The sequence below is a fragment of the Emys orbicularis genome, chromosome 13, assembly GCF_028017835.1.
Source record: "Emys orbicularis isolate rEmyOrb1 chromosome 13, rEmyOrb1.hap1, whole genome shotgun sequence".
NCBI classification, from domain to species: domain Eukaryota; kingdom Metazoa; phylum Chordata; order Testudines; family Emydidae; genus Emys; species Emys orbicularis.
Window position 1 is genome coordinate 18,993,936 of NC_088695.1, and position 26,290 is coordinate 19,020,225.

A 26,290-nucleotide genomic window follows, 5' to 3' on the forward strand; every position below is an offset into this window, starting at 1 on the left:
ACCTTTAGACATACTACTGATTATATAAAAACTAACAATATGTTTTATTTTAAGAACAATTGTTAACCAGTTAACTCTGGGAAACTTTCCCGGGAGAGTGCATCAGCCACTTTGTTAGAAGCTCCCGAAATGTGTTGTATTTCAAAATCAAAATCTTGGAGGGCTAAACTCCACCGAAGAAGTTTTTTGTTATTTCCCTTGGCGGTATGAAGCCACTGTAGCGCAGCATGGTCTGTTTGTAGTTGGAACCGCCGTCCCCAAACATATGGGCGTAGCTTTTCCAGCGCGTACACAATGGCGTAGCATTCCTTTTCGCTGATTGACCAGTGGCTTTCCCTCTCAGACAGTTTCTTGCTGAGAAACACGACAGGATGGAATTCTTGATCCGGTCCTTCCTGCATTAAAACTGCTCCCACGCCTCGCTCGGACGCATCTGTGGTTACTAGGAACGGTTCGTCAAAGTCTGGGGCCCTTAGCACAGGGTCAGACATGAGTGTTGCCTTAAGCTGGTTAAAGGCTTTTTGACACTTATCAGTCCACTGAACTGCATTTGGCTGTTTCTTTCTGGTTAGGTCTGTCAGCGGGGCGGCGATTTGGCTGTAGTGTGGTACAAATCGCCTATAATATCCGGCCAAGCCTAAGAAGGATTGGACCTGTTTCTTTGACTTTGGAACCGGCCACTTTTGGATAGCATCCACTTTGGCCTGTAGGGGATTTATAGTTCCTTGACCCACCTGGTGCCCCAGGTACGTCACTCTGTTTTGGCCTATTTGACACTTTTTAGCCTTAACAGTTAGTCCTGCCTGCCGGATGCGCTCGAAGACTTTTTTCAGGTGCTCCAGGTGTTTTGTCCATGAATCAGAAAAAATGGCCACATCATCGAGGTAGGCAACTGCAGATTCTCCCAATCCTGCTAGGAGACCATCTACAAGTCTTTGGAAGGTGGCGGGTGCATTTCGCAACCCGAAAGGGAGTACATTGAATTCATACACCCCCGCCTGGGTGACGAAGGCTGACCTTTCCTTAGCGGGTTCATCTAGTGGTACTTGCCAGTACCCTTTGGTTAAGTCTAAAGTAGAGATGAATTGGGCATGTCCCAATTTTTCCAATAGCTCATCTGTGCGTGGCATTGGATAGTTGTCAGGACGAGTTACAGCATTTAGCTTACGGTAGTCCACGCAAAAGCGTATTTCCCCATCGGGTTTGGGAACTAGAACCACTGGAGATGCCCATGCACTGGTAGAGGGGCGGATTATACCCATCTGTAGCATGTCCTGGATCTCCCTTTGTATAGCCGCTTGGGCATGAGGTGACTCCCGGTAGGGTGGGGTTCTAATTGGGTGAGCATTACCTGTGTCAATGGAGTGGTATGCCCGTTCGGTCCGCCCTGGAGTGGCTGAGAAAATCGGTGCAAAGCTTGTGCACAGCTCCTTTATCTGCTGTCGCTGCAGACGTCCCAGGGTCGTGGAGAGGTTCACCTCTTCCACGCCACCATTCCTTTTTCCTTCATAGTAGACACCTGCAGGCCACTCCGCGTCATCAGTTCCCTGGGCTGTAAACTGGCAAACGTTTAATTCTCTAGAATAAAAGGGCTTAAGAGAATTAACATGGTATACCTTAGGCTTTATGTTGGAGGTGGGGGAGGCTATGAGATAGTTAACAGCTCCTAGGCGCTCCTGGACCGTGAATGGTCCTTCCCACGACGCTTCCATTTTATGGGCCTGGAGCGCCTTTAAGACCATGACTTGGTCTCCTACTTTGAAGGACCGTTCTCTGGAATGTTTATCATACCAGGCCTTTTGCTCTTCCTGAGCATCCTTTAGGTTTTCTTTAGCAAGGGCTAAAGAGTGTCGGAGGGTGTTTTGTAGGTTGCTTACAAAGTCTAGAATGTTAGTTCCTGGAGAAGGCGTAAACCCCTCCCATTGCTGCTTCACCAACTGTAATGGCCCCTTAACCTCGCGGCCATACACAAGTTCAAATGGTGAAAACCCTAAACTGGGATGTGGTACAGCCCTGTAGGCAAAAAGCAACTGCTGCAACACTAGGTCCCAATCATTGGAGTGTTCATTTACGAATTTACGTATCATGGCCCCCAAAGTTCCATTAAACCTCTCCACCAGACCATTGGTTTGATGGTGATGAGGGGTGGCAACCAAGTGATTCACCCCATGAGCTTTCCACAGGTTTTTCATGTTCCCTGCCAGGAAATTAGTTCCCGAATCTGTAAGTATGTCGGAGGGCCACCCTACCCTGGCAAAAATGTCTGCTAATGCCTGGCACACACTTTTAGTCTTGGTGTTGCTTAAGGATACAGCTTCCGGCCATCGGGTAGCAAAATCCATGAAAGTCAGTACGTACTGCTTTCCTCTGGGTGTCTTCTTTGGGAAAGGACCCAGAATATCCACAGCTACTCGCTGAAATGGGACCTCAATTATGGGTAGTGGCTGGAGAGGGGCTTTAACCTGGTCTTGGGGCTTTCCCACTCGTTGGCACACCTCACAAGACCGGACATAATTAGCAACGTCCTTGCCCATTCCCTCCCAGTGGAAGGACTTCCCCAACCGGTCTTTGGTTCTGTTCACCCCAGAGTGGCCACTGGGATGATCATGGGCTAAGCTCAAGAGTTTTACCCGATACTTAGTGGGAACTACCAGCTGTCTTTGAGGATGCCAGTCTTCTTGGTGCCCACCAGAAAGAGTCTCCTTGTATAAAAGTCCTTTTTCTACAACAAACCGGGATCGGTTAGAAGAGCTGAGAGGCGGTGGGGTGCTCCGTGCCGCTGCCCAAGCTTTTTGAAGGCTGTCATCTGCTTCCTGCTCGGCCTGGAACTGTTCCCTTGATGCTGGAGACATCAGTTCCTCCTTGGACTGTGGACTGAGGCTTGGTCCCTCTGGAAGCGATGCAGGTGCTGGGGCTGTTTCCATTGACTGTGAACCGCTGTCCGCTGGTGCACTATGTGGTATTTCAGGCTCTGGCTGAGCCTCTTGGGTAGGGTTATCTGCTGCTTCCACCAGTTCAGACTCGCTGGTGCCCTCTGGCATTGGAGTTGTAGACGGGCTTGCAAGCGCTGGACTCAGTGCTGGCAATGGTTCTGGTGCTGGGTGCGTTGCCAGTTCCGGTTCCGGGACGGGCTTTGGCTGGGTCTCTGGGATTGGATCCACTACGGCTGTTGCAGTCGTTGGCAGGGGATCCGGTTCCACCACCTGGTTTTGGGTCTCCAGTAACACAGACGGGGCCCTGGTGAACGGCTCAGGAACAGGGATGGGGGTGAAAGCTTGCTTAGCCTGGCTGCGGGTGACTATTCCCACCCTCTTGGCTAGCTTCACATGGTTGGCCAAGTCTTCCCCCAGCAGCATGGGAATGGGATAATTGTCATAGACTGCAAAAGTCCACATTCCTGACCAGCCCTTGTACTGGACATGCAACTGGGCTGTAGGCAAGGTTACAGACTGTGACACGAAGGGTTGAATTGTCACTGTAGCCTCAGGGTTGATGAGTTTGGGGTCCACTAGGGATTGGTGGATAGTTGACACTTGTGCCCCAGTGTCCCTCCAAGCGATAACCTTCTTTCCGCCCACTCTCAAGGTTTCCCTTCGCTCCGAGGGTATGAGAGAGGCATCTGGGTCTGGGGTTCTTTGGTGTGATTGGGGTGTAATGAACTGTAATCGGTTGGGGTTCTTGGGGCAGTGAGCCTTTATGTGCCCCAGTTCATTACATTTAAAACATCGCCCTGCTAAGGTATCACCGGGGCGATGTTGGTTGCTGGAGACTGGTGTGGTGGGGTGAGAAGGCGTCTGGGGTTTCCCTTGGGATGTGGGTGGGGTCTTGGGTTGTCCCCGGTGATAAGGTTTTGTTTCGGCTTGCCCCTTCTGATATTCGCTCCAACTGCTACTAGCTTTTTTCTTTTCTGTCACCTCCACCCATTTGGCTCCAATCTCCCCCGCCTCGGTTACAGTTTTGGGCTTCCCATCTAGGATGTACCTTTCTATTTCCTCAGGAACACCCTCTAAAAACTGCTCCATTTGCAATAGGAAGGGCAACTCTTCCGTAGATTTAACATTTGCTCCTGATATCCAGGCATCCCAATTTTTTCCAATGTGGTAGGCATGTCGGGTAAATGACACATCAGGTTTCCACCTTAGGGCTCTGAACCGCCGACGGGCATGCTCAGGTGTTAGCCCCATTCTGATTCTGGCCTTGTTTTTAAAAAGTTCATAACTGTTCATGTGTTCCTTAGGCATTTCAGCCGCCACCTCTGCTAAGGGTCCACTGAGCTGCGGCCTCAGCTCTACCATGTACTGGGTTGGAGGGATGTCGTATCCAAGGCAAGCCCTTTCAAAATTTTCTAAGAAGGCCTCAGTATCATCGCCTGCCTTGTAGGTGGGGAATTTCCTGGGATGGGAAGTGGTACCTGGAGAGGAGTTGTTAGGATGGTCTGATGCACCCTGCCTAGTCCTTGCTGCTTCCAGTTCCATCTCTTTTTCTTTCAGCTCCATCTCTCTTTTATGGGCCTCCTGTTTGGCTTTTTCTTCTCTTTCTCTCAGCTCCATCTCTCTTTTATGGGCCTCCTGTTTGGCTTTTTCCAGCTCCATTTCTCTCTTGTGGGCCTCCTCTTTGGCTTTCTCTTCTCTGTCTCTCAGCTCCATCTCTCTCTTGTGGGCCCCCTCTTTGGCTTTCTCTTCTCTGTCTCTCAGCTCTATCTCTTTTTCTTTCAGCTCCATAGCTCTCTTGTGGGCCTCCTCTTTAGCTTTTTCTTCTTTGGTAGTCATTTTCCTGGTTTTCTTGTGCTGGGTCACACCCCTCTGCAGTTGACTGAAACTGGGATGTACTTAGCTCAGGCTCCTGCTGAGTGCTGCTGAGTTAACAGAGACTTTCTAACAAGCTACTCCCGAGGATGTAAAAAGAAAAAAAAAACAATTCACCTTGTAAATTACCTTTACTAGATCAAAGTTTGCTCACTTATTGAACCGTTCTCTTAACAAAGGACCTTGTTAAAAAAAACTTAACACCTCTGCCTTCAGGCAAGGAGAGATAAGATATGCATCTACCTTCAGCTCTGCTCTCCAAGCAGCTAGAAGGAAAAAAAAATCTCTTACTGGCTTTTGGGTTTAAAACGATCCCACCGCTGCCACCATGTCAAGGCTGTATCCCTACTTTGAACTTTAGGGTACAAATGTAGGGGCCTGCATGAAAACTGCTAAGCTTATCTACCAGCTTAGCTCTGGTCCCGCTGCCACCATTCTCGATGGATTCCCTCCCTGGGAAGCCTTGAGAAACCTTTCACCAATTCCCTGGTGAATACAGATCCAAACTGCTTGGATCTTAAACAAGGAGAGATTGACCCTTCCCCCCTCCTTCCTTTCACCAACTCCTGGTGAATACAGATCCAAACCCCCTTTGGATCTTAAAACAAGGAGAAATCAATCAGGTTCTTAAAAAGAAGGCTTTTAATTAAAGCAAAAGGTAAAAATCATCTCTGCAAAATCAGTATGGAAAATAACTTTACAGGGTAATCAAACTTAAAGAGCTCAGAGGAATCCCCTCTGTCTTAGGTTCAAAGTATAGCAAACAAGATAAGCACTTTAGTAAAAGGTACATTTACAAGTTGAGAAAACAAAGTAAATCTAAGACGCCTTGCCTGGCTTTTACTTACAATTTTGAAATAAGAGAGACTTGTTTAGAAAGATGGGGAGAACCTGGATTGATGTCTGGTCCCTCTCAGTCCCAAGAGCGAACAACCCCTTAAACAAAGGACACACACAAAAGCCTTTCCCCCCCCCCCCAAGATTTGAAAGTATCTTGTCCCCTTATTGGTCCTTGGGGTCAGGTGTCAGCCAGGTTACCCGAGCTTCTTAACCCTTTACAGGTAAAAGGATTTGGAGTCTCTGGCTAGGAGGGATTCCATAGCACTGTACACAGGAGAGCTGTCACCCTTCCCTTTATAGTTATGACAGCACCCATGGAGTCAGTGCCTATGGCTATGTGCCGGGTGCGCTGGTTCCCAGGGTTTAGCACAGCTCCAGCCTGCATTGCTTAGTGCTCCCTGGCAGGAATTCAGCGAGCATAGGCGCCGACACCGTGGGTGCTCCGGGGCTGGAGCACCCACAGGGAAAAATTAGTGGGTGCTCTGCACCCACCAGCAGCCAAGCTCCCCCTCACCCCCTACCTCCTCCCCCTCGCGTGCCATGTCCCCGCTCCTCCACCTACCTCCCAGCACTTGCTGCTGCCAAACAGCTGTAGCAAGCTCCGGGGGGGAGGAGCGGAACGTGGCTTGCTCAGGGGAAGAGGCGGGGCCGGGGCAGGGACTTTGGGGAAGGGGTTGGAATGGGGGTGGGAGGGGGCGGGGCAGGGGTGGAGTTGGGACAGGGCCGGGGGCAGAGGGGGGTTGAGCACCCACCGGTGCCAGAAGAAGTTGGCGCCTATGTCAGTGAGTGTATCCCAGTAGAGAACAAACTCATCCTAGCTGGTTCTCCTGCACGGCCGCGCTGGTGCCATTTTCAATGTCATAGAATTTAAGGCCACTAGATCACCCAGACCAGGGGTCGGCAACCTCTCAGAAGTGGTGTGCCGAATCTTCATTTATTCACTCTGAATTAAGGTTTCACGTGCCAGTAATACATTTTAACACTTTTAGAAGGTCTCTCTCTATAAGTCTATAATATATAACTAAACTATTGTTAAAAGCAACAGAGGGTCCTGTGGCACCTTTAAAACTAACAGAAGTATTGGGAGCATAAGCTTTCGTGGGTAAGAACCTCACTTCTTCAGATGCATCACTTGCATCTGAAGAAGTGAGGTTCTGACCCACGAAAGCTTATGCTCCCAATACTTCTGTTAGTCTTAAAGGTGCCACAGGACCCTCTGTTGCTTTTTACAGATTCAGACTAACACGGCTACCCCTCTGATACTAAACTATTGTTGTATGTAAAGTAAACAAGGTTTTTAAAATGTTTAAGAAGATTCATTTAAAATTAAATTAAAATACAGATTTTATCAGTTTAGTGCAGTGGCTCTTAACCTGGGGTGCACACACCCGCTGGGAGTGCGAGATGCCCTTTCTGGGGGTGCGAGACATGCGAGATTTTTTTAGACAGTAAATCATCGAAAACACAAATTAAGCACAGGCACATAAGTACAACTACTTTGTTTCATCAAACCTATGTATTTATTAACATTATGCATTTTTTAACGATTACTGTAATATACAAACCAAGTTTTTAAGTTTTCAAGTTTTAAGCTAATTGTAGTGTAATTTTTGATAAGGGATGTGAGAACATATTTTGAGAATTCCAGACCGTCAGCGGGCTGAGCAGGGCCAGAGTGTAGTGTATTAAATTGCTCCCCATAGGAATGTGCTACTTACGGTGCACTACTTAGGGCTGCCAGTCCTGATGGTCTGAGCGGCATGGTAAGGGGACAGGGAACAGGGGTGGTTGGATAGGCACGGGAGTCCCAGGGGGCCTGTCGGGGATGTGGATAGGGGTCAGGCCAGTCAGGGGACAGGGAGCAGGGGGGCTTGGATGGGTGGGAGGTTCTGAGGGGGGCAGTCAGGGAGCAGGGGGTCCCGGGAGGGGGCGGTCAGGGGACAAGGAGCAGGGGGGGTTGGATGGGTGGGGGATTCTGAAGGGGGAAGTCAGGGGGCAGGGGGTCTTGGGAGGGGGCAGTCAGGGGACAAGGAGCAGGGGGGTTGGATAGGTCAGGGGTTGTGAGGGGGGCAGTCAGGGGGTGGATAGGGGGCGGGCTGTTTGGGGAGGCACAGCCTTCCCTACCCAGGTGTAGTGTATTAAATTACTCCCTGTAGGAATGTGCTACTTACTGTGTACTACTTACGGCTGCCAGTCCGTGCTCCGCAAATAGCACATTCCTATGGGGAGAAATTTAATACACTGCACTGGTGGACAGAACTGCAGACTGGCCACTGCTGGTCTGGGGTTCCATCCGCCGGCTTCTCCCAGCTGGGGTCCCAGCCGCTGGCTCCGCTCAACTCGCTGCCGGCCGGGGGTTCCGGTCACCCAGGCTGGCAGAGGGCTGAGCGGGGGCAGCCGCCGGGACCCTGGCCAGCGTACTAGTAAAAATCGGCTCGCGTGCCGCCTTTGGCATGCATGCCACAGGTTGCCGACCCCTGACCCAGACCATCCTCCTATATATCACAGGCCACCAGCACCCTCACATCAGCTCCAACAACTAGGATGGCCAGGTGTCTGGTTTTCGACCAGAAAGTCTGGTCGAAAAGGGGACCTGACGGTGTCCGATCAGATCTACTGACTGGACACCCAGGGAGGCACTGAGTTATCACCTACGCCAGCCCCTACTCAGCCAGGGCTGCCTCCTAACTGCATCCAGCGGCTGCAGCTCCCTGCCCTGGCTCTGCAGGCGAGTCCCTCCCGACCTGCACAGGAATGGGGGGAGAGGGAAAAAGCAGTGAGCAATGGAGGGAGGGGGAAAGAGGAGCGAATGGGGGGCAGGTCCTCAGAGGGAAGAGGCAGGGCAGGGGAGGTTCTAGCACTCCTGCTGGAGTGTCCAGTTTTTAAATATTACAAAGTTGGCACCCTACACAACTGAAATGAGCCCAGAGTCAAGGAGAGCCAAGGGAGGCTAGACTGTTATGTGCCACAGGCAGACAAGAGGAGGGGCTGAGGAGCAGTAGTGCTGGAGGCATGATTAAATGAGATACACCCAGATGATCCAGGCATGCGATGGGGCAGCGTGTCCCTCCCATGTCATCCTGGCCCCACACCACCAGCCAGGCTTTATGTCTCCACCTGGTACTGGCCCAACAAATAACTCCCTGTGGGTGGTTTCTTTCTCTTCCAGCTTCTGCCATGCTGGCACTCCTCCCTGTGCTGCCCTGCCTGCTGCTGCTCCTCTCCCTGCTAGGCCCTGGCTCTGCCTCCGTTGATGGCACTGTGGTGCTCACCAGCAGTGGTCCCGTCCGGGGCAAGCATCTCTTAGCTGGCTCCAGCACAGTCACTGCCTTCCTGGGCATCCCCTACGCCAAGCCCCCCATGGGGCCCTTGCGCTTCAAGAAGCCAGTTCCCCACAAGCCTTGGAGGCGTGTCCTGGAGGCCACCAGCTACGGCAACTCCTGCCCCCAGCAAGTGTTTTCTGGTTACCCTGGCAGTGCCATGTGGCTGCCTACCACACCGCTCTCAGAGGACTGCCTCTTCCTCAACCTCTGGGTGCCCCAGCCCCAGCCCCAGGTCCCCGCTCTGGTCCCCATCCTTGTCTGGATCCACAGCGGGGGATTCTTCATCGGCACAGCCTCCCTTGACGTCTATGATGGGCGCTTCCTAGCCGCCACTGAGAGCGTCATTGTGGCCTCCATGAACTACCGGCTAGGGGCGCTGGGCTTCCTCTCGCTGCCGCCAGCCGCCCCAGGAAACGCCGGCCTGTGGGACCAGCGCCTGGCACTGCGCTGGCTGCAGAAGAATGCAGCCGCTTTTGGTGGGGACCCAGCACGGATGATGCTATTTGGCCAGAGCGCTGGTGGTGCCTCGGTCGCCTTCCACCTCCTCTCACCAGGGAGCCGGCACCTCTTTGCCCGGGCTGCGCTGCAGAGCGGGGTCGCCAATGCACCTTGGGCTTCACTGAGCCCAAAGGAGGCCAGAGAGAGAGCCCGGGCACTCGGCCGACTGATGGGCTGTGGCAAGGGCAGTGACGGTGCTGTGGTAGACTGTCTGAAGAGGAAAGATTCGGAGGAGTTTGTCCGACACGATTTCACCATCACAAGGAACAAGAGGCTGGTTGATTTCCCCTTCTTGCCCACGGTGGATGGGGATTTCCTCCCTGATGAGCCACGGCGGCTGCTGGAGGCCGGGCACATCCACACCAAACCCATCCTCACCGGCATCACTGCCAATGAAGGTTCCATGTTCCTGATGTTCGGCGCTCCTGGATTCAGCCTGGGGAATGACAGCCTGATCGGCTGGGAGGAGCTGGTGGAGGGGGTAAGGTTCATGGTGCTGGGATTGCCAAAGCTCTCCATCCAGGCAGCAGCGTTGAGGTACAGCCAAGAGGGGAAGGCTCGTGGCCTGGCGCAGCACCGCTGGGCCATGAACCAAGCTGCCAATGACTACCTCTTCTTGTGCCCCATGACTGAGCTGGCCGGGCAGCTGGCGAATGCTGGGACCCCCACGTATGTCTACTTCTTTGCACACCGCTCTTCCGGCTCGCTCTGGCCCCACTGGATGGGGGCGGTGCACACCACCGAGCTACTCTATCTCTTTGGGACCCTGGCATCCGAGGGGGGAGCCAACCACACATACACGGAGGCCGAGGCGGCACTCAGCCATAGGGTGATGCGGTACTGGGCGGAGTTTGCCAGGACTGGGTAAGGCATAACACGGCATCCTCCCCTCCCCCTCTTCATAGTCACCTGCCCCCCAATGCCCCTCCCTTGCCCTTACATGTTTGCCTGCCCCTTTTTTCCCCTGTGCCCACATTCATCTGCTCCCATCACTGTCCCTCCCTCCTCTCTGACAGCAGTCATTCTCCCAGAGGACAGCCTGGCTTCCATCCCATTAACAACTCTGGGAACCAGTGGCCATATTTACTAGAGTCAGCCTCAATGCACAGTCATGAAGGCAAGAAGTGGTCTTCATAACTGAGAGAATCCTGAGGTTTCGAGTCCCATAGAGATAAATGGGAGCCAGTATCCATCTTAACTGAAGGTATCCTGTGGTTTCAACCCTACCAAGTCCAATGGAAGATGGTGACCATTTGACTAAGGGGAATCTTGTCACTTCATCCTCATTGAGAACAGGAGAGGGTGGCCATATTGAAAAGACAAAATTTTGGTCATTGGCTCCTGAGTGGCCCTGGACCATAAGAAACTTTAAAAAATAAGGTTGCCCTTGGTCCAAGATGCTAGCCAAAATTCGGGCCTTGCTGAGTTGTTTATGGTAGGAGGAAAAGTTGACTGTATGAGTTGGGTATTTCTTTAGTGGAATCCTGTTGATTTACAAAACATGTGTGCAAAGTCCTGGTGCCTGAACACAGCAGGAACAGATAAGAGTTTCCTTGTTCACAATATCCAAGTGTGCATCTCCAGCCAGTTCTGTGCCTCAAGAAGCTCAGACTCTGCTCCCTCTCAGGGCCATGCTCCCATCCTCTTCTCTGGCTTTTTGGTCCTGTCTGCTTCTGACACACCCTGATCCACCAATTAATACCCCAGCCCCTGAGTTTGCAATCAGTCCAAAGGAAACCCCTCTTATTCTCCCAGCGTTAGTGCTCAATTCAGATCTTCATATGTGGTCCAGTGCCTTCAGCGGTGGCTTCTGTTGTTTCAGTTATCTCTAAACAAAAGGACATTTAATTGCTTCCTCACTTAACTTGAATGAAAGGTGGCTAGCATACACACCAACTTCACTGAGGTCTGTGATTGCCCATAGATCAGACACATGCTAGCATGCCCTCAGCATAACAACACTTTGTGTGTGTGCGTGTGTGTTTGTATATGTGTGTAAGAGAGAGAGACTCTGGTGCCCTCAGTGTATGGGGATAAATTGCCCACAACCCTGTGTTTGAGACCCCTAGCAGCTAAGGTACGTTTCCTTTCCTCTCTCCTGACCTGGCTGGCTGAATTCTTGCCCTAGGAGTCCCACAGGGCCAGACAGGAGCAAGGGGCACTGGCCCCTCTACAACACCACAGAGCAGAACTTCTTTCACATCAGCAAGAATGAGTCTCAGGTCAAAGGGCCATTGACCACGCGGCACTGCAGCTTCTGGGCACGTCTTGAGAGGATCTCCGGACCCAAGGGTAAGCAATGAAAATTGTCATGTGGTTTCATTTAGGACAGAGGTTCGCAACCTTTTTCTTTCTGAGCCCCTCCCCCTCTCCCCCGCTATAAAAACTCCATGGCCCAGAGATGCCACAACAATTGTTTTTCTGCATACAAAAGCCAGGACCGGCTTTAGGGGTTAGCAAGAGGGCAATTGCCCAGGGCTCCATACCACAGGGGGCCCCTTGAAGCTAAGTTGCTCAGGCTTTGGCTTCAGCCCTGGGTAGTGGGACTTGGTACCCCAGGCTCCAGTCCCGTGTGGCAGGACTTTGGCTTTCTGCCCTGGGCCCTCGTGAGTCTAACGCTGGCCATGCTTCGTGGACCCCTGAAACCTGCTTATGGCCCCCCAGGGGCCCCTGGACCCCTGGTTGAGAACCACTGGTTTAGGAAATCCCCATGGAAAGGTTAAAGTTTTGAAAGCTTTTGTTTGTTTCTTTTCCCCCCGAATGGGGAAAATCCCATTTTTCTGACTGGCTGTAATGGACTCACTAGAGCTGTGATGTGCCCTGACGAATGGGAAAGTGACAGAAGATCTCTGCTCATCCTGACTGGTTTCATGCCCCCTGTGAAACATGGAAACTACAGCAGCACAGCACCCTCTTACACCAATGGCTTCTGCACGGCCTCCGAGAGGAGAACGCCCCCATCCAGTCGTCCATCCCACCATCCTGCACCACTTGGCCTTTTCTCTCCCATCCATGTACTTTGCAGATCCAGGCCCCGCCTTGCTTGTATTCACAGCCCTTTGCTGCTATTAACAAGCTTGCTTTGTGTTGTGCAAGCCAACAGATCCCCAGGGCCTAGGGGGCGAATGGAGACCAGAACAAAGAAACTCTCACGTGGGGGGAATATCACTGTCCGGCCGGGTGAAGGGATCTTGCGGCAGGACAGAGGATGACAGCACCGCCCCCGCATCTGTCTATTCTCAGACCCCCCAAATCCATGCTCTGCAGACCTCATTGCTAGGTACATCTGGAGAGCACCCTGCCCTCTCAGCTCCCAAACCACCTGCTTCTGTCAAAGAGAGATATTACTGCTCCCCTCTTACCCTCTCTATGGGGCCCATGATCACACCCACTGAGCCAGGCTCTCATATGTCCCAGAGTGCTTCCGCTCCTGGGCTCCAGCCCCAAGAGGGGTCAAACCCTTTCTCACACCATGATTCAGCAAATTGCACCCCAGAGAACTGCCATCCATCCCTCATCCACCACACACACCTCTGGGGTCGTGATGCCCCCCCCCCCAACCACACACTCATTGCTGCTGATTGGTTCATTAACAACGACCATGACAATGAACTGGCCAACCATCCAAAGTTTTCTGCTGAACCCCAAGTGGATTAAAGAATTTCCATCCTGGAGCTACTATCCTTCCATGTGAGATCTTTTCTAGCTAGGGGTGGGGTGGAGGTATGGGGGCACACAAGGGTGTGGGGGGGAGCCGGGATACATGCCGCTGCTGGGGTTTGACTGGGAAAGTTACAGAGCCTGGAGAGTGCTTAAAACATGAACAATCTGGATCCACTTCCATCAAGAACTGGGAACAGAACCCAGGTGTCCTAATTCTCAGCCACCTCTGCTCTAAACACTAGACACCACTTTCCTCCCAGAGCTGGGAGCAGAACACAGGAGTCCTGACTCCCAGGCCCCACTGCTCTAACTACTAGACACCACTCCTCTCCCAGAGCTCGTGATAGCACCCAGGAATCCTGACTCCCAGCCCTCCCACTCTAACCACTAGATTCCTCTCCCGTAGCCAGACGTGATTGTGGGATCTCAGTGAAAGCCTTAAAAGGCTCTTCATTCTCAAATTTCCTGTGCTGTAAACACAAAAAATAAGTTGGGGCTTCTGTGTGTGACACACACAGAGTGTGATTTGACCAAATTCAATTAGCTAGCCTGTGGCAAAGCCAGGAAATGAGACCTCGATGAGGAGCCTTACGACCATTTGTTTTTAAACAAAGCAATCTTCCTAGAATGGTGCAGAATGAGAAAAGGTTATTAATGTATGTATTTATTTATTGACGTTTCCATAATTGCTTCTGATCAATTTTGGCCATGCCCAAGTAGATCAATACCGTTTGTGCTGTTATGGATATATGGACATATTATGGCAGCAGTCACCAGGTGGCACTACAGGACAATCTTAAAAGTTCTTTTTCTTAGGGTGTGGGCACTGTTCAGTTTTTGAAGATGTTGTTAATTTTGCAATGCAGATTCTGTTTGGGGAGCTGTGGCTGTGGTAAACAGCAAGGGAATTTAGAGTAGAGTTAAGTCAAGTTTGGGGGCAGAGGTGCTTCTCACAAACTAGGAATTAGTGTTGGGCTGAGATTTTTAAAAGGCAGGTTTGCCTGCATCCCATTTATGACCACCTCTGTTCAAGGACTGGTGGATATAGTGTAAATATACAACTCGCAATAGAACATACCCTGACTCTGCGCCATCGATTTCTCCTTCAAAGCAATTGACCTGCAAGGCTCTGACATCTGCTACCGCTTGGCAAAGGGGGCTACAGTATATAGTCAATAAATAAGATAGCTATTATCATTACTTGTGTCAATATTTAGCTTCTGTTCAGCCACAGCTTCAAATGAAAGTTGCAGGTCTGGAAATCAGGATCACGGTGTGTCAAGCTGGGGACTCAAGAAAAGTGGCATCCTGAAATAACCATACCTTCTGCAGCCAGTGTAGTGTCAAAAGCTGCTAGAGGCATGGATTACTTCTATCTTGTGTGTAATTCCTTATCCTGGAGGACAGAGATGGGGGAATTCACCTTACCACACCCTGCACAGGCAAAAGCATCCAGTGGGTCCCCTAAAAATCAGCCCCCAGATTCAACTTGCCACTCCATCCCCTCCTCTCAGCTTTTTCCGTCCTAGGAAAAACCCACCAGCAGCTCCCTGTTTGATAATCCCCTTCTTGATCCATCTCCACTGCAGCTCTTTACCTTCCAGGGGCTGGGATGATCTGGAACAAAACGTGGATGTTACACTGCGGCCAGTCAAGGTGAGAAGGACAATTGGGAAGGTTTCAGAAGGAGCTTTAGTCCATTTCACACTGATTCCCCCCAGGCTCTTTCCCTGACAGTCACTGACACTACACCAGGGCTACCCCCACAGAGACATTTTTATCCCCTCTCCCCTCGTGTCCCTGAGCCAAATGCTAGCAAGGAGCAGAATCAAAGGAGCTGCTTTGGGGAGTCCCCCGATACAGTCCCCAGGACAGCACCTTCTACAGTTTTGACAGGACTATCCAAAGGTCCCGGCTTTGGCTGCTGCTGCTCCCACTGGCTGGCTCCTTGCTGCATTTCTGCTCTAGAACTTGACTTTGTGGTTATTATCGAGCTGCTCACCCAGAGGTGGCTGTTTTTTAGCACTGGGTGAGCAATCCCTGTGCAGTGTGACTGTTATCCAGCTGCCTGGTGGTGCCTGCGTTTCAGTGAGCATCACAGCCTGGCATTCCTGAAAACCATAGATTGTTTTCCAAACAGGGTCTCTGCTTTTCTGGTCACTAACCCTGCTCTGGATTCCCATTGGACTGGCCCTTATCCCCCTCTCCTGTGTGTACAGAGCCCAGCAAGGGGATAAATAAACCTCAAGTGGCTGCTCCCTGGCTGTTGTGCAGGGCATCAGAGGCACCCCGTATCCCCTGTTCACCAGTGAGAGCAGCCAAACCTGCTCCTGGGTGAGGTACATTTGTGCATCCCTCCATCTTAGATATGGCTCGCTGGGCTCTACCTCTCACCAGGGCCAAAAAAACCCTCCCCTTGCTGGGTAACAACTCCCCTTAAACTTCTTCCATACATTTCCTCCTTCCCACAGGAAACCTGACTCAGTACTGTTCCACAGCTGGGACTAGAATCCAGGAATCCTGGTTCCCAACCCCCCTCAAGCCCACTCCCCTGTCAGAGCTGGCACTAGAACCCAGGAGTCCTGGTTCCTAATCCCCCTTGGGCCCATTCCCCTGCCAGAGAACCCAGGAGTCCTGGCTCCCAACCCCTTGCTGACACAGACCCTCTCCCCTCCCAGAGCTGCAAATAGAACCCAGGAGTCCTGACTCCTATGCCATGTGGGGAAGGGAGCTCAGAAACTATGGCCCATTGTCTCTCTGGTTTCTCTCCAGAAGAGCTGGGTGGTTTGGTTGAGGGGGGCACCTGCCCCACTAGGAGCTGAGCTGTGAGCACAGCAGAAAGCCAGAGCCCACAGGGGGCAGGGGGAATGTTCAGGGGATTTGTGAGGGCAAAGGGAACTCTCCTGCCTGTACGGGGCCCTGCCAGGGCTGAGAAACCTGCGGGGGCGAGGAAGGCTATGTTTGGGATGCTGGACCTGCCCGTCAGTGGGGGAATTCGCAGGGACAGAGATTTCGGCACCATAGGGCCCATTTCCCATCCCCCCCAACCTGGGGCTGGAGCAGAGCCAGCATCCCATAGAGGGAGCCCTGGGCCACATTAACAGGGGCGGGGGGGGGTGGTGGTCCCGTGGCAGTTGGGAGGAGGCAGCAGTGGGGAGGGGCAGGTGACTGGCGGCTGGTGGTTGTGAGGAGCTGGGGTGTGGCACACTGGGGCTGGACAGGCTCCATTGGGGTCTCTTGCTCTTCATTTCCCCTCCTGTGGGCCTGCCAGGCTGGCAGAACATGGTGACCGGGACCTGGAGCCACAAAGGGACTTAGTAACGCTGAACTTATAATGCTGAACGTTGCAACACCTAACTTTTTCGGAGGCGGATTAAGGTTTCGTGTGGCCCTGGGCCAGAGCAAGTGGGGGGCCCCCTCCCGCCTGCAGTCCTGCCCCCGTTCTTCCCCTTCAGCCCCACCCCTGTTCCACCCACGATCCCGTCCCATGCCACCCCCCCACTGTGCCCCCCCATTTGCTTCTTTCTGCTCCCCCCCCACTGCAGCCCCAAGACCAGAGAACTCTGTGCCCCTCCCTCCCCTGCCAGGGCCCTGGGGCCGCAGCGGGCAGTGAGAGCTCCCCCAGCCCTGAGGCTGTGGCAGGGAGCCAGAGCTCCTCCAGTCCCGGGGCCACAGTCAGGGTCCGGGTGCAGGGGATTCCCCCGCCCACCTGGCACTGCTGCCGGGTAGTGGAGCAGGATCGGAGCACGGGGGTTTCCCCCGCCCTGCACGACCCTTGTCTGCTGGGGGTGGGGCGTCCATTTTTCCGGTGGCCCCTAATTGGCCGGGGCCTCTGGGCACAGGCCCTGTGGGCCCATTGGTTAATCCGCCATTGCTTTTAGTCACCTTGAAAATCACTGGAACAACACTGGGATCCACAAAGCTTGAGTGAGCCACCTTGGCTCCTCCCCCACTGCCCCCCCCAATACGTGGGAGAGAGAGGGGCCTTAGACTGGGATCCACAAAAGCTGGCATGCTCCATGGATAGGAGAGCCCCCTCAGACAGTCAGTGGGCGATGCCAATGCGAAGTGTGTGTCCCAAGTCCCTCTCATGGAGTTGGGCACCTTGCTCTGATTGTGATCCATGGGTGGCCCCTCTCCTGGAGCCGGCGGCTTAGGCACCTACACTGTTTCTTGTGAGAATGAGGTAGGCGCCTGCCTCACTCCATGCAAAACAAACAGCCATGGAGAAGGTGGCAATACCCACACAACTAACTTTTAACCCAGTAGCTAGAGCACTTACCTGAGGTGCTGGAGACCCAGGTTCAAAATGCCACCTTCTACCTCAGAGGGAGAAAGGCTCCAAACAGCCTAGTCTGTCATGAGAGCAGCCTAACCACCGAGCTATGGGACAGGCTGATAGAAGAAAGGTGAGGACTAGCTCCTAGTACAGGGGTGGCCACACTGCAGCTTGTGAGCCACCTGTGGCTCTTTTATAGTTAAAGTGTGGCTCCAGGAGCCCACCATAAGAACGGCCATCACCGGGTCAGACCAAAGGTCCATCTTGCCCAGTATCCTGTCTTCCGACAGTGGCCATTGCCAGGTGCCCCAGAGGGAATGAACACAATAGGTAATCATCAAGTGATCCATCCCCTGTTGCTCATTCCCAGCTTCTGGCAACAGAGGCTATGGACACCATCCCTCCCCATCCTGGCTAATGGGGGATGCCCCCCCCTCTGCCTAACAGACAGGCGGGGAGGGGAGCTCGTGGCTTCTGCCCTCTGGTGGGGCTCAGGGCTTCAGCCCCGTGGGGTGCGCCTACTGGGGCCCTGAGCCTTGGTAGGTGCCTGCCATGGGGCAGAAGCCCTGTGCCCTGGCAGGGGAGCCCCACAGAGCTGAAGCCCCGAGCCCCAGCAGGCGCGCCCGGCTCTCGAGGTTATGAAGATTATCGGATGCGGCTCAGAGGGTCAGTACATTTGGCCACCCCCGTCCTAGTACATGGCACCACCTTAACAAGCCACTGGGGACATCCAGAGCTGGGAGCCACTGTGTTACCCCTTGGCCTCAGCAAAAGTGAGTTGTGCTGGAGATTAGACAGTGTGTCAGCTCCCTGCCACACCTCTCTGTTTTCCTCACCAGCAAACTGCTCGGCACTCTCCCAGCCCAACCCTGCTAACAACTGGTGAACTCCAGCCCCCGAATGCCTCCAAGATGGTTCTCTGCAATGCACAGCCCCCATCACTCTACATTCACAGAAGATATTAAGTTCACTTCTCTGTTAAATAGTCAGTACATTACAGCTTGTTAACTGAACTAGGGTAAATACACCCTTCCCTTGAAACACAGCCCTGAGTTGCTTTGTATTGAAAGTAAAACAAGTGCATTAAACAAAAGTCATAGCTTAAGGGCATGGCTACACTTGCAGATGTAGAGCGCTGGGAGTTAGACCAGCCTTCAGAGACCGCAGCAGGGAAAACGCTGCCGTGTGTTTACACTCTCAGCTGGAAGCGCACTGGCATGGCCACAGTAGCAGCTCTTGCAACACCACAAAGAGCAGCGCATTGTGGTAGCTAGCCCAGCGTTCAAGTGGCTGCAACGTGCTTTTCAAATGCAGGGGGTGGGGTGGAGTGTGACAGGGAGTGTGTTGTGTGTATGTAGGGGGGGAGAGAGTGGGTTTTTGGGGTGCTGAGAGTGCGTCAGCATGCTGTCTTGTAAGTTCATACTCCTTCCCTCCCCCCCGCCTCTCTCTCACACACTCACAGCAAGCAGCATTCCACACTAATGGCTTGCTTTGTCCCGGAGCAGATAAGCAGCCGGCTGTCAGAAATGGAGCTTTGAAAGGGGATAGCCGCATTCCCACAGCCGATTCCAAAAAAATGACAAGAGTGGCCTCTTGACTTAAGGGGATTTATGGGACGTTTCTGGAGGCCGATCAAAGCGCAGTAATGCAACACCTCGTTCACACTGATGCTCGGGCGTTTCAGCCGAGGCACAGCAAGCGTTATGCTTCTCGTGGAGGTGGATTACCAGGAGCACTCCAGCTGCAGAGTCCAGGCGCTCTAAGTGCCTTGCCAGTGTGGATGGATCGGGAGTTAGGGTGCCTGGGGCTGCTTTAATGCGCTCTAACTTGCAAGTGTAGCCAATCCCTAAGTGATACCTGGTAGAAGGAATAAAGATAGAAAGGGTTACAAACAAACAAAAGTAAAAATACGCTTCCTAATGGCTAGGAGCTAAGTTAACAAGCTCCAATCTTTGTACAAGGTAGTTTCCTCACTAGTCTTCCATTAGGGTGACCAGATGTCCCGATTTTATAGGGACAGTCCCGATTTTTGGGTCTTTTTCTTATATAGGCTCCTATTACCCCCCACCCCGTCCCGATTTTTCACATTTGCTGCCTGGTCACCCTATCTTCCGTTCCCAGCAATGGCTGGCTAGCTTTCAGCCAGGAGCCCCGCTGTCGGAGTTCAAGGTGCTGGTTTTCCTTGTCTCCTCAGCTGAAGGATAATTTAGGGATTTGCTCCCTGTCTCTTTATAATCCAGTAAACCTTAGAAATGTCTTCTTCTGACATGTCTCCCCAGCTACAGTTCCTTTTCCCTGCTGGGGGTGGATGCTATCTCATGCTGTCTGCCTCTATGCTGCCTCACCTTCTCTTCTGCTGGCGATTTAGACAATGCAAATGATCTTTTTCTGCAAGCTCCGATACAAACGAATAGCCTACTGAATTTGGCCACACCTGGTTTCAGGTGTTGGCCTCTTTTCTTTGTCTGGAGAAAACCTTTTGTTTATCAACTCTCCCTGGCACGCCTGGTTTAAACACCTTCTAATCACAGGCTTTAAGGCAGTGAGTATCCAGAGTTCCACCTACAGCACTGTCACATACAATTCTGAATGATATTGACCGGTGTGTTATTAGTTTTTGAATGATAACTCACAACACAGGCGCTGACTTTTTTCCCCCCAGTGGGTGCTTCACTCCCGCTCTGCCTCTTCCCACCCCCAATCTGCCCCTCTCCCCGAGGCCCATCCCTCACATGCCCGCTGCTAGCTTCTCTCCGCCTCCCACCCCAAGCGCCTTCCACTAGCTGCTCGCTGCTCTGCTGGCCGTTCGGGGCCCGCTGAACAGCTGATCAGTGGCCAGCCTGGGCTGGAACCACTGTGGATGGTGGGTGCTGAGCACCCCCTATTTTCTTTCTGTGGGTGCTTGAGCCCCAGAGCACCCACGGAGTTGGTGCCTATGGCTCATAAGGCATATTTTGCACAGATATTATTGCAGTAGTGTGCAGGGTGTGAATCCCGTGGTGCCTAGGATCACAACAACCCAGGAAAAGACCATCAATGGGCCATTAAAGTTGATGGGGAAAACACTGAAACAACCTGAAACTGAAAAGAAAACCCCAGTCTTGGAAAACTAATAGTAATAATGATAATGAAACTTGCCCTCCCCTAGTGCTTCTGTCCTCCTAAGCCACTGAATACACAGTAATTCCACTTCTGAGGGAGGTGGGTAATTGTTATTTCCATTGTAGAGACGGGAGGAAGGGGAGGGAAGTGACTGCACAGGAGACATTAGCAGAGCTGGTTACCCAACCCTGGAAACCTGACTGCCACCTTCACCCCAGTCTAACCTCTAGACATCAGCCCCCTCTCCAGGATTCCTGAATCCGAATTCCCCCTGCTCTCGCTATTACACCACACCGCCCTCACGGGAACAGTGCAATCCCCCAAGGACCCCACCTCTCTGGGGAATCTCCACCATGAATTCCCCAGTCCCCAGCCAGCTTCCTGCATCTGCAGAGCTGGCCAATACACTGAGCATCACTCTGACTAGGGTGACCAGATGTCCCGATTTTATAGGGACAGTCCCGATTTTGGGGGCTTTTTTGTATACAGGCACCTATTACCCTCCCACCCCCTGTCCCGATTTTTTACACTTGCTGTCTGGTCACCCTAGCTCAGACATCCTGTCACTTCAGATCGGCAGCTCTTCCTGCTGTATAACTACAGCTATGCAGGGCCCCTTGCTGCTTCCCTGAATATCATTCCCCTGTCCCTGCCTCAAGATGCCCTAGAAGCCGCAGAGATGACTCAGACACAAATGATAATGGGGCATTTTTACTTCTTCCCTACACTGGAAAGTGTGTGTGGAACCCACAGAAACATCTCCCCACTGATCCCACCACTTGCTCCCCTCGAACCCTGAAATGACTCATCTCCCCAGTGCCCAGCATTTCCTCCTCCTCCGGGCTCCGCCAACCACCCCCCATAGAAACCCCAACCATCCACCTGTCTGTTGTCCCTACCCAGATCATCCTCAAAGGAAGCACATTTACACTTTGCTTCAGGAGGGCACAGACCCATTGCCCTGCAGGGAAAGCTCCCGACACCTTCTATCCTGTGTGCAGTTTCTGGTGGGACATTAGAGAGACCTTCACCTTGAAGCTTTTCCCACAGTCTAGGCATTTATAGGGTGTCTCTCCCATGTGGGTTCTCTGATGTCTAATTAGGGCTGAGCTCTGCGTGAAGCTTTTCCCGCAGTCCGGGCATTTATAGGGTCTCTCTCCGGAGTGGATTCTCTCATGTGTAATAAGGGCTGAGACCTGACTGAATCTTTCTTCACAGATGGGGCATTTATAGGGTTTCTCTCCTGTATGGATCCTTTGATGTGTAGTAAGGACTGATCTCACACTGAAACTTTCTCCACACTTGGGGCACTTATAGGGTCTCTCCCCCGTGTGGATTCTCTGATGCACAATAAGGTGTGAGCTCTGGCTAAAGGTTTCTCCACAGTCCAAGCACCTATAGGGTCTCTCTCCTGTGTGAATTCTCTGATGTTTAACAAGTTCTGAGCTCTGATTGAAGTTTTTCCCGCACTCAGGGCACTTATAGGGTTTCTCTCCCGTGTGGGTTCTCTGATGTTTACTAAGTTCTGAGCTCTGATTGAAGCTTTTCCCACAGATGGGACATCGGTAGGGCCTCTCTCCTGTGTGAATTCTTTGATGTCGAAGAAGGTCTGAACTCTGCTTGAAGCTTTTCCTGCAGTCAGGGCAGCTATAAGGTCTCTCTCCTGTGTGAACTCTCTGATGTACAATCAGGTTTGATCTCTGGTTGAAGCTTTTCCCACACTCAGCACATTCATGGCATTTCTCTTTAGTGCTGATTCTCAGCTGCATTGTGGTCCCATTGAGGTCCCCCAAATCTCCCCCACGGTGACTGGATTTTCCCTGTCCATCTCCTGGGGGGTTTCCCAGCTGCCCCTTTGGCCTGTATTGAGTCTCACAGGATTCTCCCAGCTCAGAACTTTGGAAAATACCCTCTTCAGGTCTTCCCAGCAATATCCCACGCGGTTCCACTTGCTCAAGACTTTTCTGCTGAGGACTCTCTTCCTCGTTCTCACTCACCATCACATCACCTGCTGGGACAGAGAGAGAATCAAGACAGGAGTCAGTCCCTGTGCCAGGGGGAAAGGGTACCTGAGAAAGGGGATGAGAATGGGGAAAACAAACCCAAATAACTTCTGGGGAGATCAAAAACTCAGGAGTAGAATCTGAATCCCAAGACCTTCCTCCAAACAGAGAGAGAGGAGAGGACCAATTTTGCCTCTTCATCCTATCTGAACATTCAGAGAGACATGAGCTGCTGCCAGATGTTGGTCAGGGTGGGAGGAAAGCCATGAGTAACATCTGCCAGGAAGATATGACACCTCATGGGCATAATCTTGACTAGGTTGAGATGAGGTAGAAATGGGGGAGTTTATGGGGCCTGTGTGAGAATCCCAGATGTTTATGCCAAGGCTGGATGATTTATGCGTCTGTTCAAACAATTCCTCACCTGACCGGCACCTCTCAGGATCTCTCTTTCCATGGAGCCCTGGTGAGCTAGGACTCATGGCTCTTCCCCCATTTCCAGCTAGGAGATCATGTTGGCTGTGGGAACTGGAAACCCAGCTCAGGGGAAAGAAAACAGCTGAGGCTGAGACTAGGGTTTTACAGTTATTCTCAGGCACAGCTGTTTCCAGATGTGCCAGGTAGTGCCTTTGTATAAACCAAATGGACTGAAAAATGGTCTTGGAGATCCTTTGGGGGAGGTCGGGTGTTTATAGTGGCATGTGATTCCGCGGAAGGAGATCCCGGGATCTCCATAAATTGGGGAGTCTTATGACTCTGGTTTAGGAATTGGACCATCTCTTACTCCTTTCTAATATTGTGGGACCAAAGCCCTCTCCAGGCATAGACCCAGTTCTCTGTAGGGAGGGACACTGTGCGCCCATGTTTAATAATACGGAGGAGAGGAACATGCAACTCTTCCTCTCCATTGGAAGTTCTGGGGATGGACTAGCATCTCCAATGCGTCTCTGAATCTCCTCTCCCTTGAAAGAGGGTGTGGAGTGGTCATATGGATTCTGGGGGTGATGGGGCTGATCCCCCTGAAATATAAGGGAGCAGGGAAGAACCCTGAGCAGAAGCCAACCCAGGTGCCTCAGAGACACCCCCACCCCCAGCTTCTAATTCCTAAGGGTACAGGAATCCTTACCCAGCGAGGTCACATTCTCACAATTCTCCTGCATGATGAGTCTCCTTCTTGAAGGTCACTGGCCCCTGAAATAGCAAGAGATCCTCATTCATTTCCTGCTGCCCCAGTCACAATCCCACCAGTTCACTCCAGGAGAGGGCTGGAAAATCCCCCTCCCCGCAGAGAACAGGGAACTTTTCTGGGGAGAGGTGGAAAATTTCCAGACGCTTTAATTGAAAACATACTGGTTGTGAGGTGAAAACCTGATGCCCAAGAGCCGCCGACTTTACTGAATGCATTTTGAATCTCATGATATTTAGTCTGGAGTTTTAGAAGTTTCCCATGATCTCACAATTCCTGACGCAGAACTCACTTGTTTTCCCTTTTTCATCTCCCATTACCTTCAGAAATGCTGAAGTCAAGCCGTCCTTATTCAAGAGAGACAAGGGTGATATCTTTTATCGGTTCAACTTCTGTTGGGGAGAGAGACAAGCTTTCGAGCTTACACAGAGCTCTTCTCCAGGTCTGGGAAAAGTACTAAACTCAGGGTGTCACAGCTAAATGCAAAGTGGAACAGATTGCTTACAAAGCCCCATTCAAGGTGAAGTGGCCTGTTAACACCACTGTAGTAGTCATAGAACAAAAAGGGGGTTAGAGAGTTACAGATTGTTGTAATAAAACCATAAGCCATAAAATCAGTGTCTCTATTCAGTCCATGATTTTTAGAGTCTAGCAAAGTTATGAATTTAAGCCTCCAGGTTCGTCTTTTGAAGGTATGGAGCAGGTTTCTTTTGAGGATGAGGACTGAGAGTTCACATACAGAGTGATCATTTTGTGAAAAGTGCTCACCCACAGGTGATAGAGCGTTTTTGTCTTTTTGCATTTTTATGTGTCAGTTCATTCGAGAGCATAGAGATTGTCTGGTTTCACCCACGTAGTTGTTACTGGGGCAGTGCACTGGGTGAGGTACACCCCATGTCATGATGGGCATGTGTAGGACCCATGGATCTTGAAAGGTGTGTTCTGGGGGGTGTTGATCATTGTAGCAGTGGAGATATGTCTGCAGGTTTTCCATCTGTTGTTCTGGCAGGGTCTGGTGCTGCTTTGAGTTGGTGTGTTCTGGTCTGCCCATCCAGACCAATAGTCATTGATGGAGCCATCTTCTTTGGCGGCGTGTCCTTGTTTGGTAAAGGTGGTTTTAAGTGTGTTAAGGTATGTATCCTGGACTTTTTCCTCAGAGCATAATCTGTGGCATCTGAGTGCCTGGCTGTAGATAACTGATTTCTTGGTATGTTTGGGGCAATTATTGGATCTGTGAAGGTATGTGTGGTGATCTGTGGGTTTCTTGTATATTGCTGTCTGTAGGGTTCCATTATTGCAGCTGATTGCTGTCCAGGAAGTTGATGCTAGTGTGGAAGTATTCCAGAGAGAGTTTAATGGATGGGTGATGGTTGTTGAAGTTGTGGTGGAAATCTGTGAGGGAGCTGAGGTGATCTGTCCATAGGATGAAAATATCGTTGATATATCTCAGGTACATCATTGGTTTCATGGTTCATTTGTCTAGAAATTTTTCTTGGAAAAGGCTGGCATTTTGGGGAGCCACCTTAGTAATACCTATGAATGTTCCCGTAGTAGAGTTGAGGACTATTATTGTTCATTCAATAATTATTCATTATTATTCCAGATGGCCGCCATTTCCCTACAGATCTTCCAGGCATGTGGAAGTAAGGCAGCTCCTAGTAATGGTCACCAGCTCCTATTGTTTTCAGTATGGTTAAAGCTATGCTCTCCTCAGGGAATATGGCTGGGGCCCTGTGGTTAGTTGGCTGGATATATAAGAACATAAGAATGGTTTATACTGGGTCAGACCAAAGGTCTATCTAGCCCAGTATCCTGTCTACCGACAGTGGCCAATGCCAGGTGCCCCAGAGGGAATGAACAGAACAGGTAATCATCAAGTGATCCATCCTCTGTTGCCCATTCCCAGCTTCTGGCAAACAGAGGCTAGGGACACCATCCCTGCCCATCCTGGCATGGACCTATCCTCCATGAATTTATCTAGTTCTTGTTTGAACCCTGCTATAGTCTTGGCCTTCACAACATCCTCTGACAAGGAGACACCATGCATAGAAAGGGAGACACGGGAAGCTAGAGCAAGACTGAGGAGGGTGCAGGGGAATTAGTGAGGGGTGGAGGGGGCGAGAGGTGGATTGTGGGGCAGTGCGCAGGGTCGTCCATGTCCAGGGGGCAGACTGAGGGGGGAGGAGGTGAGTGAGATCCTGGGAGGGGAGCAGGAGACAGACAGAAGAGGGTAATGAGTGAGGGGCAGCAGGGAGAATGAGGGATGATGCAAGGCACATGGGGACAAGAGGGAAACAGAGGCCCATAGGAGTATGTTCGGGGGGATAGAGGGAGGCTGAGAGCAGTGCAGGGGAATTTGTGGGGACCAGACTGAGTCTGACAATGATTTAGGGGAATGTCATGGATTAGGGAGTGCAGGGGAATGTGGGGTGCAAGGTTGGAGGCTGTGGGGGTTTGCAGATAGGGAGCACAGGGGCATGTGGGGTGGCTGATGCGAGAGGTACACGGAAGGTGTAAAGGGAACGGCAGGTGACTAGAGGGGCAGGTGTGAAGAGGAGACTGTGAGGATCAGGGGAGAAGAGACTGGTGAC

General features: G+C 51.8%; 2 protein-coding genes across 3 annotated transcripts in view; one reads left to right on the forward strand and one right to left on the reverse strand.

The window, feature by feature from the left end:
- The first annotated feature begins 8,696 nt into the window (after positions 1-8,696).
- On the forward strand, positions 8,697-13,140 carry LOC135887678 (acetylcholinesterase-like). 2 transcript variants are annotated; one of them, XM_065415404.1, is made up of 3 exons: positions 8,697-10,330; positions 11,595-11,758; positions 12,273-13,140. In XM_065415404.1, exons 1-3 carry the CDS (start codon positions 8,697-8,699, stop codon positions 12,278-12,280), a joined length of 1,806 nt encoding a protein of 601 aa, XP_065271476.1. In that variant the 3' UTR covers positions 12,281-13,140. The 2 variants fall into 2 exon arrangements, with proteins under 2 accessions (XP_065271476.1, XP_065271475.1); XM_065415403.1 differs by lacking the exon at positions 12,273-13,140 and having other exon boundaries at positions 11,595-11,769.
- Positions 13,141-21,496: 8,356 nt separating this feature from the next.
- Positions 21,497-26,290, reverse strand: part of LOC135887555 (zinc finger protein 883-like) — a 99,050-nt gene continuing 94,256 nt past the window's right edge. The window contains exons 4-5 of the mRNA XM_065415282.1: positions 21,802-22,220; positions 21,497-21,720 (exon numbers count right to left, since the gene is read on the reverse strand). Coding sequence (XP_065271354.1) covers positions 21,497-21,720; positions 21,802-22,220 — 643 coding nt within the window. The remainder of the gene's footprint in view (positions 21,721-21,801; positions 22,221-26,290) is intronic.